The sequence below is a fragment of the Calidris pugnax genome, unplaced genomic scaffold (genome assembly GCF_001431845.1).
Source record: "Calidris pugnax isolate Ruff unplaced genomic scaffold, ASM143184v1 scaffold3, whole genome shotgun sequence".
Classification (NCBI taxonomy): domain Eukaryota; kingdom Metazoa; phylum Chordata; class Aves; order Charadriiformes; family Scolopacidae; genus Calidris; species Calidris pugnax.
In genome coordinates, this window is record NW_015090799.1 from 3751318 (window position 1) to 3767956 (window position 16639).

At 39.6% G+C, this 16639-nt stretch overlaps 1 protein-coding gene across 8 annotated transcripts in view; it reads right to left on the minus strand.

Moving 5' to 3' along the window:
* The window catches only part of CD44 (CD44 molecule (Indian blood group)), a 51008-nt gene extending 38511 nt beyond the window's left edge, over positions 1-12497 (minus strand). For 2 of the 8 annotated variants that reach the window (XM_014937168.1, XM_014937167.1), the window contains exon 1: positions 12303-12497. In XM_014937168.1, the coding sequence (XP_014792654.1) occupies positions 12303-12363 (61 nt within the window). In that variant the 5' untranslated portion in view covers positions 12364-12497. The remainder of the gene's footprint in view (positions 1-12302) is intronic. The other 6 variants (XM_014937170.1, XM_014937169.1, XM_014937171.1 and 3 more) reach the window with 5 other exon arrangements.
* Positions 12498-16639: the final 4142 nt, after the last annotated feature.

The window sequence follows — 16639 nt, forward strand, 5'->3', positions numbered from 1 at the left end:
TCTCAAGCTAGACATTCAATTAAATTTCTTTAATAATTCTCACAGTCTTAGTTTTGAATCTTTTGTAACTGTTTCAGTAAAAAGGTATATTTAATAATTGAAGTTTGCAGTTAACATTAGTATGTACACAATGCTGTTGCTATCACAAATGTGAGAATAATTATATGCCTTGAGTTTAATATATTTTTTTCCTATTTAAAAAAAATTATTTAAATTTAACAATTCACAAGAGGCAGTGAAAATTCATTTCTGTGAGGGAAGAATGAGAAAGAGGCATTGGCAGCGTGGCCTTGATATTCTGTCAATTCAAATACTACATTAAATCCTACATATGTTTACGCAGTGGAGATATGTAAGGGCAATGCACTACTGCTTATATCTAATCATCCTCAAATAGTGAAGAATCATTTTGTCCCAAAAGTGCTGGAATCATTGTGAAGCCAATGATTTTCCTGTGATGCTCATTGATTCTAGTAATCTTATAATTAATGAGATATAGCTGGATTTTATTAACAGTTCCAGAATTAATTCAATGTTTGAACAGCAAATGATACAGACAAAGACCTTAATCCAGCTACTGTGACTTTCGTGACGTTGGGAAGCATCATGAAGTCAGAGTCACTCTAAGCAAGAGTCAATTCAAGCAGCAAAGCAGGAATAAGCCATCTTGCTAAACAGAAAATCCTGGATAGGTAGTAATTTTTTATTAATAAAGCACCACAAGATATTTTTTCTCCCCGAAGAAATGACTTACATTCTTGAAGCAAAATTCATTGAGTTGCCTGTAAAGTGCACTAGACAAAACACAAAACTGATCTTCTGTGTCCCATTATTACCATGCTGCAATGGGTGTTAACAGCCAGCTATATACAGTACAAAAGGTGGATTGAGACCAGTAAGCTTCAAACAGAGCTGAAGAGGAAAGCAACCCAGTAAAGGACTCAAATCAGAAGTGAGGAGATCTCTTCACGTACTTGCCAAAAATAAAAGTGGGAAGTTCTTTAAACAAAGCCGACATCTTTCTTAGGAACAGCAGAAGTAGCTGACACAGCGTGAAGCCACTTTTCAGATGATATGCTACCAGTTGTTCTGTATAGATCCCACTTTTTAAACAATCTGAAAGCGTGTCTTAGACACACCTTACTATATCAATTCCTGAAACACTGCTAATTCAGCTGACTCTTAAAACTATTTGCTCTGGAAGGATGGGAGATACTGGGATATCTCCCAATACAGCCATCAATTCAAGATACCAAACCACTAGGTTAAAAAAAGAGAGACTTAAATCAGGACTTGAACATGTTGCTATGACTGTTATTGTGGATATATTTGTATCACGTTAGGGGTGGATAAAAGGTGTTAATATGTTGCCTAGCAATTGCTGTGAGTCAACAGTGATGTGGTTGTGACTAGTGTTGATAAAGTGGATGACCCGAGCACTATGAGTAATGAAGTCAGATAAAGTATTTGTCTTGATACTGTTAATAAATTCAGTGTAGGTCTGCAAAGAATGGGTTGTAAAGGTGTTTCAAACATTGGGAAAATACTTAATACTCATAAAAGTATTTTCTCACATGGATTGTCCATCTGAAGTAAGGATTGCGCAGTCAGGCTTGATGATGGATTACCACACAGTTAGCAACCAAAGAGAGTTTCCTGTTTTTAAGGTAACAGCTTTCCAGACAATGCTCTGGTCTTCTGTACTCTAGTTCACTTCTGTACCAGTAAAAGAACATTTGCACAAGGACTTTTTTTTCTTATGAATAACACTTCTTCCTGTGGAAATAGTCCTGTATGTGATATCATAGCTGCTTTCTGAAATTCAAGTGAAAGAAGCAGTAATCTTGTTGATGGAACACCAGGCTGGGATTGAGGAGAAAATGTTCTATTTACAACTATGTTGCTGCGTGTCCTGTTTTGCTTTCTCTCTGTTTCCCTATATACAAGGTGGGAATAAAATAACTGACTTCCAAGAGGCTACAAAAAAAGCTAGCTGTTATTGTCTGCTCTCAGCATATTTGTCAGTTCACTTCTTTCCCATTAGCTAGGATCATATTCACTCTGTTAAATAACACCATATCTATACTTAAAATTTTAAGTTCTATGACAATTTAAACAAATTCAGTGTGATTCCAACTGTGCTGAATATGTTGATGAAACACACCAGAGAAGACAGTAAACCCTTATAGATCAAGTGTTGTAATATTTATGTGGGCTCCATGAAATGCAAGAAAAAGAAACACTACACGGAACAAAATTTGATTCAGAGACACCACCTGGTTCTGAAGTGACACATTGAGAAAGCATAAGACATCAAATCTCTTTCAAGTATTCAAGTTCTTTTTCCATGGTACTGAGAAGAATACAGCAGTGGACAAGTGGATGGAGTACATGTCAGACATATGTTGATGTCCAAATATTCAAATATTTAAGGTGCTGTAGGATATACTGAGGAGACACCACTGCATTTTGTTACTGATGCCCACCTTGAGCTTTGAAGATGTGGACGTGTATCAACAAGTAGATGTTATCCACAAACACTCCTGTAGGTTATTAATGGTGCACCCAAGACTTTCAGTGCTGTGGCACTGCTATATTTTTTTAATTGAATTGTGACAACATAGATGCAATTGAATGAAATAACCTTGCCCATACTTTATTTTGAAGGGTAACCTTGTCAGGTAAATTTTTTTCAACTTTGCCTCCTTTTCTCAGCAAAGGAAATAATAAGGAATTTGTTCATTTGCAAACGCAAAATTATGGACAGAAATTGAACTGATCTTTAAGGGCACTGTTGCAACATTTTACCAGTCTTGCATTGTTTTGTATGTAATATATTGTGTGCTCTATACTAATTTACACTGACAAGTGTATAAAAAATAGGTATTGTTATACAATACAAATGAAGGAGAAAAAAAGATCTCCAGTTCCAAAAAGAAATACAAACTACCTATTATATAAACTACCTGGATAAAAATACACTCTCAGCAAAGCATTAGCAGAAAAGAAATTCGGATTCAGTCATTGATCCAAATAATCTTCAAGTCACAGGACATGCTTCCTCCTAGGAAACTGGGCAATCGGGCTTTTCTCTAATCCACATGAACCCACAGAGACCAAAAATGCTGTCTAGAACTTATGCCTGGAGATGCTCTGAAAAAAAAAGAAAAAATGTGCTGTTCTTACCCTTTCATGATGCTCTAAGATTGTCTCTGCTTCACTGTTTTAAAAGCTGGTTAATGCTGTGCTCTGTTCAGTGTGAATACAAAATATATCACTACTAGATACTTTGTGAGACTTGGTTGAGAAAATAAAGCAGAACTACAGCAATCTCTTCCCACCCAACAAGCATCCAGGCAATGCAGCCATAAGAAAAAGAATGAATAGACAGAAAAATCATCATGCACACTCTGAGAAGAGCTCTGCTACATTTTTCACACCACAACACCGAGCAAATGGATGCAGGGTTTTCTGAGGCAAGCCACAAAAGCAGGAAAAAAACTTCTGTCTAGGCAGGCACAATGGGAAGGTGTCTCACATGCTCACATCTGCCTGCTACCGCTTTTAATACAAGGAATCACAGAATCACATGGGGATGGAAGGGACCTCTGGAGATCATCTAGTCCAACCCCCTGCCAGAGCAGGTCTACCTAGAGCAGGTTGCACAGGTAGGTTTTGAGAGCCCAGGCGGGTTTTGAGAACCTCCAGAGAAGGAGACTCCACCATGTCTCTGGGCAGCCTGTTCCAGGGCTCTGCCACCCTCACAGGAAAGAAGTTCCTCCTCATATTTAGGTGGAACTTCTTATATTCAACTTAGTGCCCATTTCCTCGTCTTATCCCTGGGCACCACTGAGAAAAGACCGGCCTCATCCTCTTGGCAACCTCTCTTCAAGTATTTATAAGCATTGATCAGATCCCCCTCAGCCTTCTCTTTTCCAGAGTAAAAGGACCCAAGTCCCTCAGCCATTCCTTGTAAGGGAGATGCTCCAGGCCCCTCATCATCTTTGTAGCCCTCTGCTGTTCCCTCTCCAGCAGTTCCCTGTCCTTCTGGATCTGGGGAGCCCAGAACTGGACCCAGTGCTCCAGACGGGGCCTTCCCAGGGCAGAGCAGAGGGGCAGGATGACCTCTCCTGACCTGCTGGTCACACTCTTCTTGATGCACCCCAGGATGCCATTGGCCTTCTTGGACAATGACATTCTTGGCAAATGTGAATGGGATAGCTGCCATCATAAAACCTTAGTTGTGTCCATTCAGTGATGAGTGGGAACCACCAAGTATCTATTCTCTGTAGCCTATAAAATGATTTTGTTATATTCTGTATTTTTATTTTGTGTGCCAGAAGAATTTTTTGCCACTCCCAGGAAGGCAAAGTGACTCTTGTAATTGAAGAGTGGTATTTTGTTCTCCTGCCCTATTAGCCTGATATTGAACATAATCACAGTAAGTCAGACTTGCCAGCACAGCAGGCTGAAATCAAAACAAACTCATAAAAAATACGAGTAAGAGAATTTTCCTGTCATTTGAGTCTTCTCTGAGGCCTGTCTCTTGGAAGAAGAACTTGGGTCTTTACATTTCAATTTGCCTGAGAATGACTAAGCTGTTGAGCAGAAGTTTTCACGGAGATAACTCTCTGTCACAGACACATGCTGCCCGGACTCTATCAGACAGATGTCCCAGAGAGATGGCGATGGGTTAGTGGGGAAAACAGTAAAGAGGTGTGAGAAACAGATACAGTTGTTCAAAAGAAGACGTGGACATTCAGAAGGTATACGTGGGTACCTGGATATACTCAGTTGCTGCACAGTGACACTCAAACTTCTCTGCTCTTGTAATGTTCTGGCCACACGGCCTCTGGTGTCATGACCAGGCGGCCCACGTTCGGGATAGAGACAGTGGGTCTATTCTTGGCTCCTCCTCTTAATTGCTGGGTCATTTTATGTCTCTTGGCACTCTGCTTTCCCAGAGTACCAAGCCTTTATGTGAAAATACGGCCAAGATCTCAAGAAGATAGCTGATAGTTATCACTAGGAAGTATTGTTTCAAACAGGAGAAAATTTAAGACATCATTCTTCAGTTAATTATTAAATCAATTTTAAAGTTCTTGAACCTAAGAAATATTAAGTTTGGCAGTGGGACACAAGATTTAAGTCCGTTATCATGTGCCAAACAGCTTCAAACATCACTAATCATAAATCAATGTCATGAATAAGAAATTTTTAAGAAATTATACTTCGCATTTGCTGTTGTCTAAGAGAACCAAGTCCTATTGAACTGAAAATAGCTGCCAGTCTTCAGTTACTTTACTTCACAAGTAAACAGGAAGTAATTGTCAGAATGACAAAGAAAAGTTTTATCTGATTTTTATAGCAGAGCTACTGGAGAAATTAATTTGAACAGAATAAATATTATTTCACTTCCATATTCTAAATGTTCCTATAGGTTGAATTTATACATAAGCAACATGTAAGAACAGAAAACAAAACCCTGCATTTCTAAATATGAAGACTCATTAGCAAGAGAGGCTTTTTTTCTGCACTTACACACCTGAGTGAATGATGGAAAAGGGAAAGGAATGTAAATTAATAGAGGACACCTAATTAAGCAGGAGAAGGAAGAAAAGGGAAGTGAGTGAAAGCAAAACACTGAGTTCAGGCCTCACTCTCAGTATCTTTGATATTAATGAATCGTGTTTCTTTATAATTGGCAAATACTACTTTCCCTTGAACCTGCTCAGTTGCCTACCCCATATTCCCTGTGCAGAAGCACAGCTTCACCCACAGCACGGTGATGGAGCTGGGAAGACCTGGCTGCCCCGAGCAGTGATGTACCGTATCACTGCCTTGTTCTCCTCACTCTGCAATAGGGACACTCCATCTTATCTCTAAGATGTGCATCGGCTGATGGCGAAGCACAGGTAAACAGCTAATCACTACCACCACAATCACCCCACAGAACCACTGAACATTCACGCGCTGTAGGAAGGGCAGCTGCCACCTTGCTTAGTCTGTTTTGAAAGGGCACGGGGGCTCTGCCTGCTCTCTGAAAAGGCTGCCGTCAGACTGGCAAGCGCGGTACCGACCCTTGCTGATAAGCCTCACTGGCAGCAAGATGTGTTCTCTCAGAGAGGCTGCCAACTTAAGGTTGGTGCTTGACTTTTAGACCCTGATTTGGATCGCACCTTGCTTGCTGCCTGGATGGAGCTCACACACATCTGCCCACAGGGTTCTAGGTGGCCACAGACCATATGCCGAGCTCTGTGTCAGACCATACATCAGCCTCTCATTTCTGGATGGGAATGCTGCAAGAAACTATTCATTACATCTACCCCCACACACCACACCCTGCTTCTTTACAAACAACTATCCATTAACAAAAATAACAATAAAAAAGCCCTCGAGGGAAATACACTTCTGAGAACCTGTTTTGCTGTGGGCCTTACTAACCTGCTGCCAGTGTCAGACATATATATTCAACAAAAGCTATGTCACAGAAGATGGTTTTGCTATTATACATTCTGTTAAGGGCAACTTTTTATTTACAAAAGCAGGTATTTAGTAAAACAGACATTAAGTGTGTAGCTGATGATTGCTGACTAATGTCATTTTCCCAGGCAACTGTCAGCCTGTACCCTGGCAACTCCTTTTATAGTCATCTAACATTGCTTTTGGAATGGTATCATTAGCAGAAACAGAGACGGAAGTTTTACCACAGCTGCTGCATGTCTGATCTTTTTTTTTTTTTTTTTTTTTTTTTTTTTTTTTTTTTTTTTTTTTACACGAAAAAAAAAAAAAAAAAAAAAAAAAAAAGTTCTAGGAAAAATATTAAACCCGCAACAGGTTTTGACAGCCACAGGTGCTTGAAGGAAGAGCAAATGTGTTTTTTTTTTTTTTTTTTTTTTTTTTTTTTTTTTTTTTTTTTTTTGCAAAGGCACAACAGTCTTTTAGAACTTCCAGCTACTGAGCTCAGTCATCAATAGAAGGATGGAAAAAAGTGAAGCAAAAAGTGAAGCAATGTGTTTTTCAAACTGCAAATGAAAGCAAAATTCAGATCTTCTCTCTGATTTTAACTTTGAATTGGCATGCTCAGGCTTCCATGTTAGTAATTGCTGAAATTGTAGGTTATTCTTCAACTGCCTTCTGTCTTCTTTTTTTCCGATTCACAATGGGAGGGTTGAAGGTTATTGTACTGAAATAAGATTGCTGCATTATATAATGCTGCCAGTGTTGTCATGTAGAGGAACTGGAAAGTCCCAAAGCCAGAGCGTACAAAAGAGAGCTCAATTATATTCTTAACTGTAAGCACAGACTCCAAAAATTACTGCAGGTTTTGTTAGGCAGGAAAACAGTCACGGAAGTTTGAACTTTAAATTGTGATTAGCTGAACTTTTGATCTGACTGAAAAGATTCTCCAAGGAAAACCCCTTTTTCTCTCAGTTGCCATTTCACATTACTGCCTGCAGACTCATTCATATGATGAGCTGCTCTGTCATCCCTTGGGTGGGGTCAGCTCCAGCAGCCACCGAAAGGGAGGAAAATCACAGCCAGCTGCTACTGATATTACTGCTGATGCCACTGTACGGAGGCATTTTGGTGGGGAGGAAACTGATAAACGTTCAGAACTGACACAGTCCTCTCTGCCACCAGTATAAGCAGCAGCCATAATGGTAACTGATAATTACAGTGTGTGATGGCTTTGAAATAATTATTACCTCCCTGAGTGTGAAAGACAAGTGCTGATGAACTTCTGGTCTAGTCTGGAAAATGACAAGGAGTTACACCAAACTGGCTTCATGCCTACAGTTGTCAATAACCCATGGAGAACAGTCCAAACCACCAGATAGATCACAAAGAAACCCTTACAGGTAAAGGCAAAGAACAAAATAGACTGTGGATGTGGGATCTACCTGGTAGCAACCATGATGTATGCTATCAAAGACATGTTGGTGACAAACCCAACCTCTTGTCTTTGATGGCCTTCAACTCAAAGTTTGAACTTGTGGGTGGAGGAGTTGAACTTTGAAGTTTGAACTCGTGGCTGCAGGGTGGGAGTTAAACCACGACAGAAATTCTCTAGTCTAAGAATTCAATTTAGTGCTGAAAAATGAAATTTGATAAAGCATGTTACCTAAAGATGCTAAAATATCATGTGTTTTGAACACCATGAATTCTTCCAGTACAATACTACGTTGCTTTCAGAGTAGGCACAATTACTGTGGTGGGTCATGTTTGTTCCATGAGTACTTTCTCTGTGAAGTTACAGTTCACAGGTAACTATGTATGTTTAGCCTTGGTCCTGGAAAAAGCAATTTTAGAGGAGAGTTCGGCAGAGCACCTTCCCTCATTCTCTCACATAGGGTCCTCTTTTAAAATAAACATTACTGTTTTGGAAGTAATGGAATACATGTCATGTGAAGTTGAGAGTTATCAGCTTCTATCTTGATTGCATTTTCAAACACTTATCCATCAATGCAGGAACAGAAATGCAAGGCTAGAAGACCAGAAAGCAAATGGAGAAGCCTTCTTAGCAGCATCTCTGGAATTCCAGAAAACTATTAAGTTCTTGGTCTGACCTATCCTCTCCATATATAAGAAGCTCTACATCATTTTTTCTTTGCTTCTCTACAATGTATTTCACTATCAGTCCACTACATTCATAACTAAAATTATCCTTTTATCAAAGAAGAAACAGAGTTATCAGAGGTCTTCTACTCCATCTTCTTACCCTGTAGCACAATCATGAATAGTCAAACTGTCCTTTAAGGTTGTTTATCTAGTCTGTCCTTATCTAATGTGTCCTTAAAAGCAATGTCTCTTAGCAATCTGTTTTCAAACCTAATTACTATTGCTGTCTAGTCACTCCCTCTGAATACCATCTCCTCTCTGGCAAGAACATTGCCATCTTACATTGTTTGCCCTTTGCTTTTTAATTAACCCATATCCCACAGAGACTCACCAGAGCTCTTTCCTCCACCATGTCAGCAATGCAGTTTTTAGTTTTTCTAATTTTTCAGAGTTCTATGGGCTCCACTCCTATTATACATTAACTTGATCGCTGCTGCTATCTTTTTTCATTTCTCATTTATTTTCCCCTGTTCCTGACAGTTGCTATCCAAATCAGTGGAAACATCTGTAGAGGTTTACACTAGGTTCTTGTTTGGATACTGTGAGAATTTCAGATTTATTCTCTAACTTGAAATCTGTAAGACTTCATGCAATTAGGTTTCATAACTATTTTTAGTTGCTTCCTGCAATCTACCATGCTCCTTGCCATAAAACCAAACATCTCTTTGAGATCTACATTTTTCCTCGCTATATTTTCCTGGTCTCTTCCATAAGTTCTTTCATTTGAAATGGCAGTTGACCATCAATGAAAGCACATTTTTTACCCCTTCATGAAATTCTTGAGAACGCATCTTTTCTACAAGTATTTTAGCAGTAATGAGCTCATGAGTCTTTCTGATGTTTATGTCTGTCTATCAGCATCTCAGGACACCTCATCCTGCTGGCACATTCTTGCTACCGTAGAACCTCATGCATGTTCAGGTGCTAGATGAATAAATGCAATATTAATAGTGTCTTCAAGTCCTGGCCTAAAAAAGTCATGGAAACTGTTCTGGGAAGAAAGACCCACCAGGTACAGAGGAACATTTCATTTAACCTTGGCTAGAGCTACCAGTGGTTTTAAAAGTATTTAGTTTAAAAAGTTCTTCCTCAATCGTATGATACTATCTTTCTTCATTAAGCCTTTCTCTGACTTCCTGTTTTCAAGGCAATGGTTCTGCATTGTGGTGAACACTGGGAACTAAAGAATCAACAAACACTTCTCCAAAAACTGCAAGAAAATCCTCTGCCATGGTTTGGTGGCTTTGTGCATGACAGTATTTCAAGGGCAGGTGTATAACCTTTCCATTAAATGATGGTGGAAGTTCAAGTGAACTTTTAATAAAGTCTAGTTACTTTGCAGCTTTGGGGAAATAGCCAAGATACACACTGTAAGGACTAAGTGAAAATAAACTAGCACAAAGAGCTTCTTCAAACTGCTTTATTTACAAATTTACATGATGGGTATATAAGCCGAGGCAGGCAGATCCCTTCCTTTGTGAATGACTGGTATCTGTAGTAGCCCTGTCTCAGAGCCCTACCTCCTAATGAGATTCTGGCAACCTCTCCAGTGCTAATAGCTAAGCTCCTCACTCCCACTGCTGGATTCATTCTCCCTGTTTTCATTTCCTCTTTACTACTACTTGTATTCCAGCTTCTTCCAGTTTGCGGGTCAAAATTCCAGGATTCGCTTTGTCTTAATCAAGGAAAACTTTGAGAGAAATATTTTTACATATACATTATGCTCACAGGGGAAAATCTCCCCCAGGATCATCATTAACTGAGACATCAACATCTATATCCTCCTGGATCCAGACTCCTCGGACAACAATATTCATATCAATAGCATAAGTACAGCTCACTCACATGTCAGTGACAGTATGATCACAACAGCACAGAACTCAGGATGAATAAGTTTTTCAACTGCTCTCTGTATCTCACTTTCCTTTAGTACTCACATTAATGGTAATTCCAGGTCCTTTCTAATTTTGCTAAATTCTGTACTAAAAGAATTAAACTTCCAGTTCAGGAGCAGATCTGAATTTTGTCCTCAAGCAAGGTGTTTCCCAACAACAACGGCCACTACTCTATGATCCACAGCAAAGTCACTGGCTTAAAACAGAAAATAAAATCACCATTAACTGCTTTTTTGAAGTCATTACTGACTACAAAGTCATGCTGGAATGTACCACATACCAACTAAAATACATTGTAGCTACAGTCTAATACCTTGCTAAGCCACTAAAAAAACTTCCCCGGGGGGCATATGGGAAGTTCAGCATGCTTTTTGTAACTATGCTGAAGACTAGATGATGGGGTTTTCTGCTATGTAGAAAACATGTTACTCCTAGAGTCAGTGCAGACCCTGCTTCATTAGGATGCTCCTGGAAGCTCATAAAAGAAGAAATCAGTTGAGTGGGTGGCAACCAAATAATTATAATTCTTATACAGCATACAGACTTGGACCAAGCCAAGGTTTTAAACACATCTCTGGCATACTTTATTTGCCGGCAGTACCCCCGGCCTTTCTCTAAGGGCTTTATCCATAGATCTGATTTTAGCAAGAGTGGTTTTGTGCAACAAATAGAAAAGCAATGAGGGTGCTTCAACTATCACATCTGCACTGTTCACTCTGACACACCCACTCAGAGCCCAGCAGTGCTGCAACCATTACAGAAGTATCCACTGCTGTGAGAACAAATGATATATATATATACATTTACTATAAACACACACACAGCCTTTGGGTGACAGTGGCCATAAAAAAATGTATTTTGTTAGACTCCTGGAACTGGTGAGCAGAAAAATAATGTAGAAGCATAAATTTTACCCCTAACAACCAAAACACTTTAAAGCAGCTTCTATCACAGTGAGAGTCTATTAAAAGCATGGCCATTTCCCTCAAACAGGGTTGGGCCTGCACCCTGTGGCATTTCAAAAGCACTTTGTCATTCTGGACATACAATCTTTATTTTTTTTCTCTGTATTAACGTTTCTTTTAAAAATACAAGTATGTGAAGCAGATAACCAAGCTACGGCAAGTTAATTGATAAATAACTTTGGGGTCACTTCTAGCCCCCTTTGTTCCAAAATCTCATCAGTCAACCCCAGAGAAACCTTAGGAAGTCAGAAACCAGCATGCTTGGCACAAAAGCTCTCCAAATTTCAGTCACAGGTCACTGCAGTTTTGCTTCTGTTCAGCGAGGCTGTGTCCAGACGCGGTGTCTGTTAGCTGTTAGTAAGCTCATGTGAACCCATGTAAACTCAGGAATGCAGTTGCTGTATGCCAGGGTGTGTGTGTGTGGGGGGGGGTGTCCCCCACCAACCCCCCCTCTTTTCTCTCATGTCTGCAAGGGAGCTGGGAGAGCAAGCTGAGTCTCTAACAGCAGCCACATTGTCGAACCAAGCTTTACCAGAGCTGTTCCAAATTCCCTAATGTACTTCTGTTCTTAGTTTAATCTTAACTTTTATGATCGACAATTCACTTTTTATAGATCTGGAATTGCCCTTTACAAGCAATACACAGCTTTCCGTGACTGTACGAACCAGCACAGCAGGCATTACAGCCCTAAAGCCTCTTTGATAACTCTCACAAATAATAAAGCAATAAAGCTGTTAGCTACGGAGCAGAAGAACACTTGCTGTCTGAAGCATAAACTTATCAGCAACCGTAAGTGTTTTCATTCATAAAAAAAACTTACGTGTTTCTGCCAGACAAAGCTTCAGCAAACATAATCCAACAGCTGCCCACAGGCTGGTCATTGTTTTCCCAGAACTGTTTCGCAAAAACCAGAGATCCTTTCCAGCTGCGGAGAGAAGAAAAGCCCCGACGCTCGTGAAGCCCGTAGTCAATGAGCCTGAAGTTTGCTGCACTTTTTATTCTGATTCAAAGGAACTGAAGTAATGACATAGCTGGGAGGGGGAGCTCCGGCAGCAGTCACACCCACGGCGGCTCTGTGCCCCAGCGCGGGGGGAGCAGGACGGGCTCCGGTGCTAAAGCGGCGCTAAACCTCCTCTTCTTACACAAGTAGGGTCGAAAGTTGTACTCACTGCACTCGCAGGAAAATTTGTGAGTTAGCTCAGAACGGCACTGTTTGTTATAAGCTTCTCCTCCTGAATTTCAAATCTCATTATTGCTTTATTCTCATGAAGTGCTAGAGTTTCTGAACCCCAGCAAAGCATCTACAACTGCCTGGAAGTTTCCCCAAAATATTTTGCTTGCTTTGACCCATCTCACCAGTTTCTCTTTTTGCCGTTCAATTTAGAGAAGCAAAATGCCTGCTCTGCAATGAAAATTTCTAAAATGTTTCTGTTCATCCCTGGAAGATAACCTCATGCAGAAGGTAAGTTGCAGTGGCTCTGTCTCCCACGGCCTGGGATACCCTTGGCTCCTCTGCACAGGGTGCTCCAACAGAGATGGGCACTGATGCCATTGCAGTGATACTGAGGACTAAGGCTGGTATTTTATTGTATTCATGGTATGAGGTATAGAAGGAGTTATTCCTCCTATTCTCTAGATGCCACATGAAATTCCTGGTGAAAACATCAAAGCCTCTGTAGATAGGCGAAAGGCAAGCCTGTGTGCCTTAACAATTTCTCGTGGTGCCTCCATGCACCGGCCTCCCTTCAGAGCTTCAGGGGTGCAACAGTGGTTTGTGTGCGGTGGAACAAGGGGTTGGTCAGGAATCACCAAAGCCAGCACATCTCACCTCCAACAACCAACACGTGGCAATGACTGACATCCGCTAACGCTCCAATTGCAGTTTCACTCGGCAAATTTGAAATGAATAGTTCTATATCAGATTACCATTTTGTCCATCCTCCCACTTGAAAGAATTTTCTCATTAATTTTTAATCTCTGTTAACACAATGGAAAAATACAAACAGGTCTTTCCAGCCACAGGTACAAGAACATTACACAAAGAGGTTTTCAGGACTTTGCCTTTTCTTTGACTTTTGACTTAGCTGACTATCCTTTCCTCAAGCAGCCAAATTTTTAGCAACAGGTTCCAACAGGCTTTTCCAACAGGTCTAGAATATCTGATGGGACAAGGTGAAAAATCTTTCCTTAAACCAGAGGGGATTTTTTTATTAAGAAGCTAGCAAGTTTGAAGTTACAGGTAAAATATGTTTTATCCAGGGAATATGTTGCTTTTTCTTTTGAAACAAATGGCTTTAAAAGCAAGGAAAAAACAATCTCTTAAACACCTTACTGATTAGAGTAGTGGAAAAGAAATAGTTCTGTGAATTCCTGTACATTTATAGCTATACGTACTTTGGCATTGATATAATATGAATGATGTTTAGTGGGATTTAAAATGCTGGTGCACAGTTAATGATGTTGAAAGTTTACAAAGCATATCTTCAGTTGCTAAATGACTTTTAAAATTCACCCCTATGGATTAAACAAAAGAATGGAATCATGGATTGAAATTTACGTATCTTTAAGTCTTATTTTTCTGCTGAACATAAAGTACCTCTGTTAACATCTTGTATTCACAATTATATGGAATGAAAAAATGAAAATAAGTTTTCTTTGGCACAGGTAAATAGAGAATAATGTTCATTCCATGGAAATGGGCAAGTGTTGCGGGAGCAAAAGTTGTATTTTACCAGGAGAGGAAATGCCTAGTCTCTTCATGGCCTGAAGTTTCTAATTCTAGCCCTTCTGACATCAGGTTATAAACAGGTTGTTTTCTCAATACTGAATATTATTTGATTTGCATCTTAGACTTCTCAGTGCTTCTGTGTGTGTTTGGCAGGGGTGGATGGCATTCCACTTTGGAAAGTCTCTTTCTTGCCCTATAGAATTGGGCTAAGATTAGAACCTGTTTAGACCAGGTGTACAGATGTACTAGTACCTAATGCAAAGGGAAAAGACATAAGATGCATACAATAAAAATAATTTATCAGAGTATGTAATTTCATGTGATAAACCACAGACTAATTCATAACTATGTATATAACATGTAAGTTTGTCCATTTCACATCCCATCCGTTTGCTTACATGTCAGCCTAGGACACACACTTGCATTTCAGCACACCAAGCACTTCAAAGAGCTGCCATTAACAAACAAATAAATAAATAAATAAAAGATACACAAATATCTTCTTCTTTCCCACCCAAAAAAGGAATTTTTCCACTAAAATATGTTGGCCTGGGGTAGACAGCAGTCCAAACTTAGCCTCGGTGCAGGGCCTGATGCTATCCAGAAAATTTAGACATAGGAGATGTACAGCTCCAGGGAAAGGTTTTTTTGGTTTGGGGGGGTTTCTTTGTGAGAAACACAGAACTTTTCCTTTAGCTCAGAATAATCTTAATACATAGGAACAGAAAAATCCTAAAGCAAATCTTTAGCTGAGGAAATGTAGCAGAGCATCACTTTAAAATGACGCTATCAGTTTATTTCCATTGGAGATTTGTTCCTATAACATTGTTGTTAAAAACACAAATCACATAGTTAAATGTCTGAGCTTTTGGAATTTGCTTATTCATTTGGTAATAAGCAGTTAAATTACTGGCACTAAAAATTTGTAAAATAATAAATGGTACCACATAAATTAAGTATTCAAAAGAGAATGAAACAATACAGCTGAAAAAGGATAAAATCCCAGCATTTAAAAAGTATTTTTCTGTGAAGCCTTCGACACAGTGGATATTGAATCTATGGTGCAATATAGCACAGAAAGATTTTATCACATACATGAACTGTAGCCAGCACCAATTAATTTCGATAAAAATCCTATTAGGGTGCATATGTGTAGGAACCCTAGAAAAGAACAGGCCTCCAGCAATATAAGGAGATGTTTTTGAAGGAATCTCCATAGACGTTGAAATTCTGACCTAGCTGAAGTCAAAGGCCAAAATTCCATTGAATTCAGTGGGGCAGCCTCTCTCTATAATATATATTTATTTGGACCAGAAAGTAAATGTACCTGAATGTTCAATGAGAAGAATGACACAAATGATGATTGGTTTCACTGTCTAATGGGAACAATTGAAAAGGGGAAAAAATGGATTTTTTTTTCTGTCAAAATAGCTAGCATTTCTATAGTAAAAATCATAAACTTCCAAAAAGGAAGCTGTCTAATTTCCTAATTTGAAAAACTTTTTTTCCTGTGATCAGCAGAAAGACTCTTTTTTTTTTTTTTTTTTATTTAAAAAAATACTTTCCTGAACATATTTTGGTGTAATTTTCAAGATTTTTATGAGGAGTTGAAGAACATAGTCTTGGTGAAAGAAAAAGCACAAATCTCATTAGGTAATTCTGGTCGTGGCAGTACACATTTTGCATAGACTACAGCTGGTCTGTAAGACTGGCTGAAAGTCAGTTTCCGGGAAGGTGGGAGGGTTTTATACCCATTTAACTGTAATCTCAATAAGATATAGTATTTTTAATAAGATTACCTCCTATGTCCCTAGACTGCAATCTTGTTTCCTGCATTTCAGACCAAATTTAATTTCCATGATCAACCCTGGAACTCGGTTTTGTAATGGAAACAGTTGTAAATGCTTCAGTGTAGAAAATCCTGTACTGCACACAGCTCTGAGTGCTGGTGGGAAGGCAGAAGAGCCTGTGCTGGTTTAAGCCAGAAAAGCTACTCTTTTGTCTGGAGGGCAAAGCACTCCCTTGGGAAGTTGGGCACCCGGTTCTACTTCCATCAACCTTTTGTTCCTAGATGTAATTTACAGTCTGTGTCCTGCAGAGAGTTAGGAAGATGAACAACGGCTCTTAGTTGTTTACTTCTGAAAAAGGCAGCAACCCAGATTGGCACCTACTGCATGGATTCATCAGCCTGTTTTACTGGTTTGCCCCAGATCCCTAAACAACTCACTGATCCAACACAGGCAAAAATCTTAACAGCCAGAATTGCTCAAGTAGGCCATAAGAAACTCTTTGCACCAAGGTTTCTCCTCTGGCAGACCATGTGGCCCCATCAGCTTTCTTGTTTCTAGCACCATCCCAAAAGACTCACTCCCTGCCTGACTCCGGCGGCTCCCAGCAGAGCACAGGCAGGAAATCACAGGAGTGGTTCC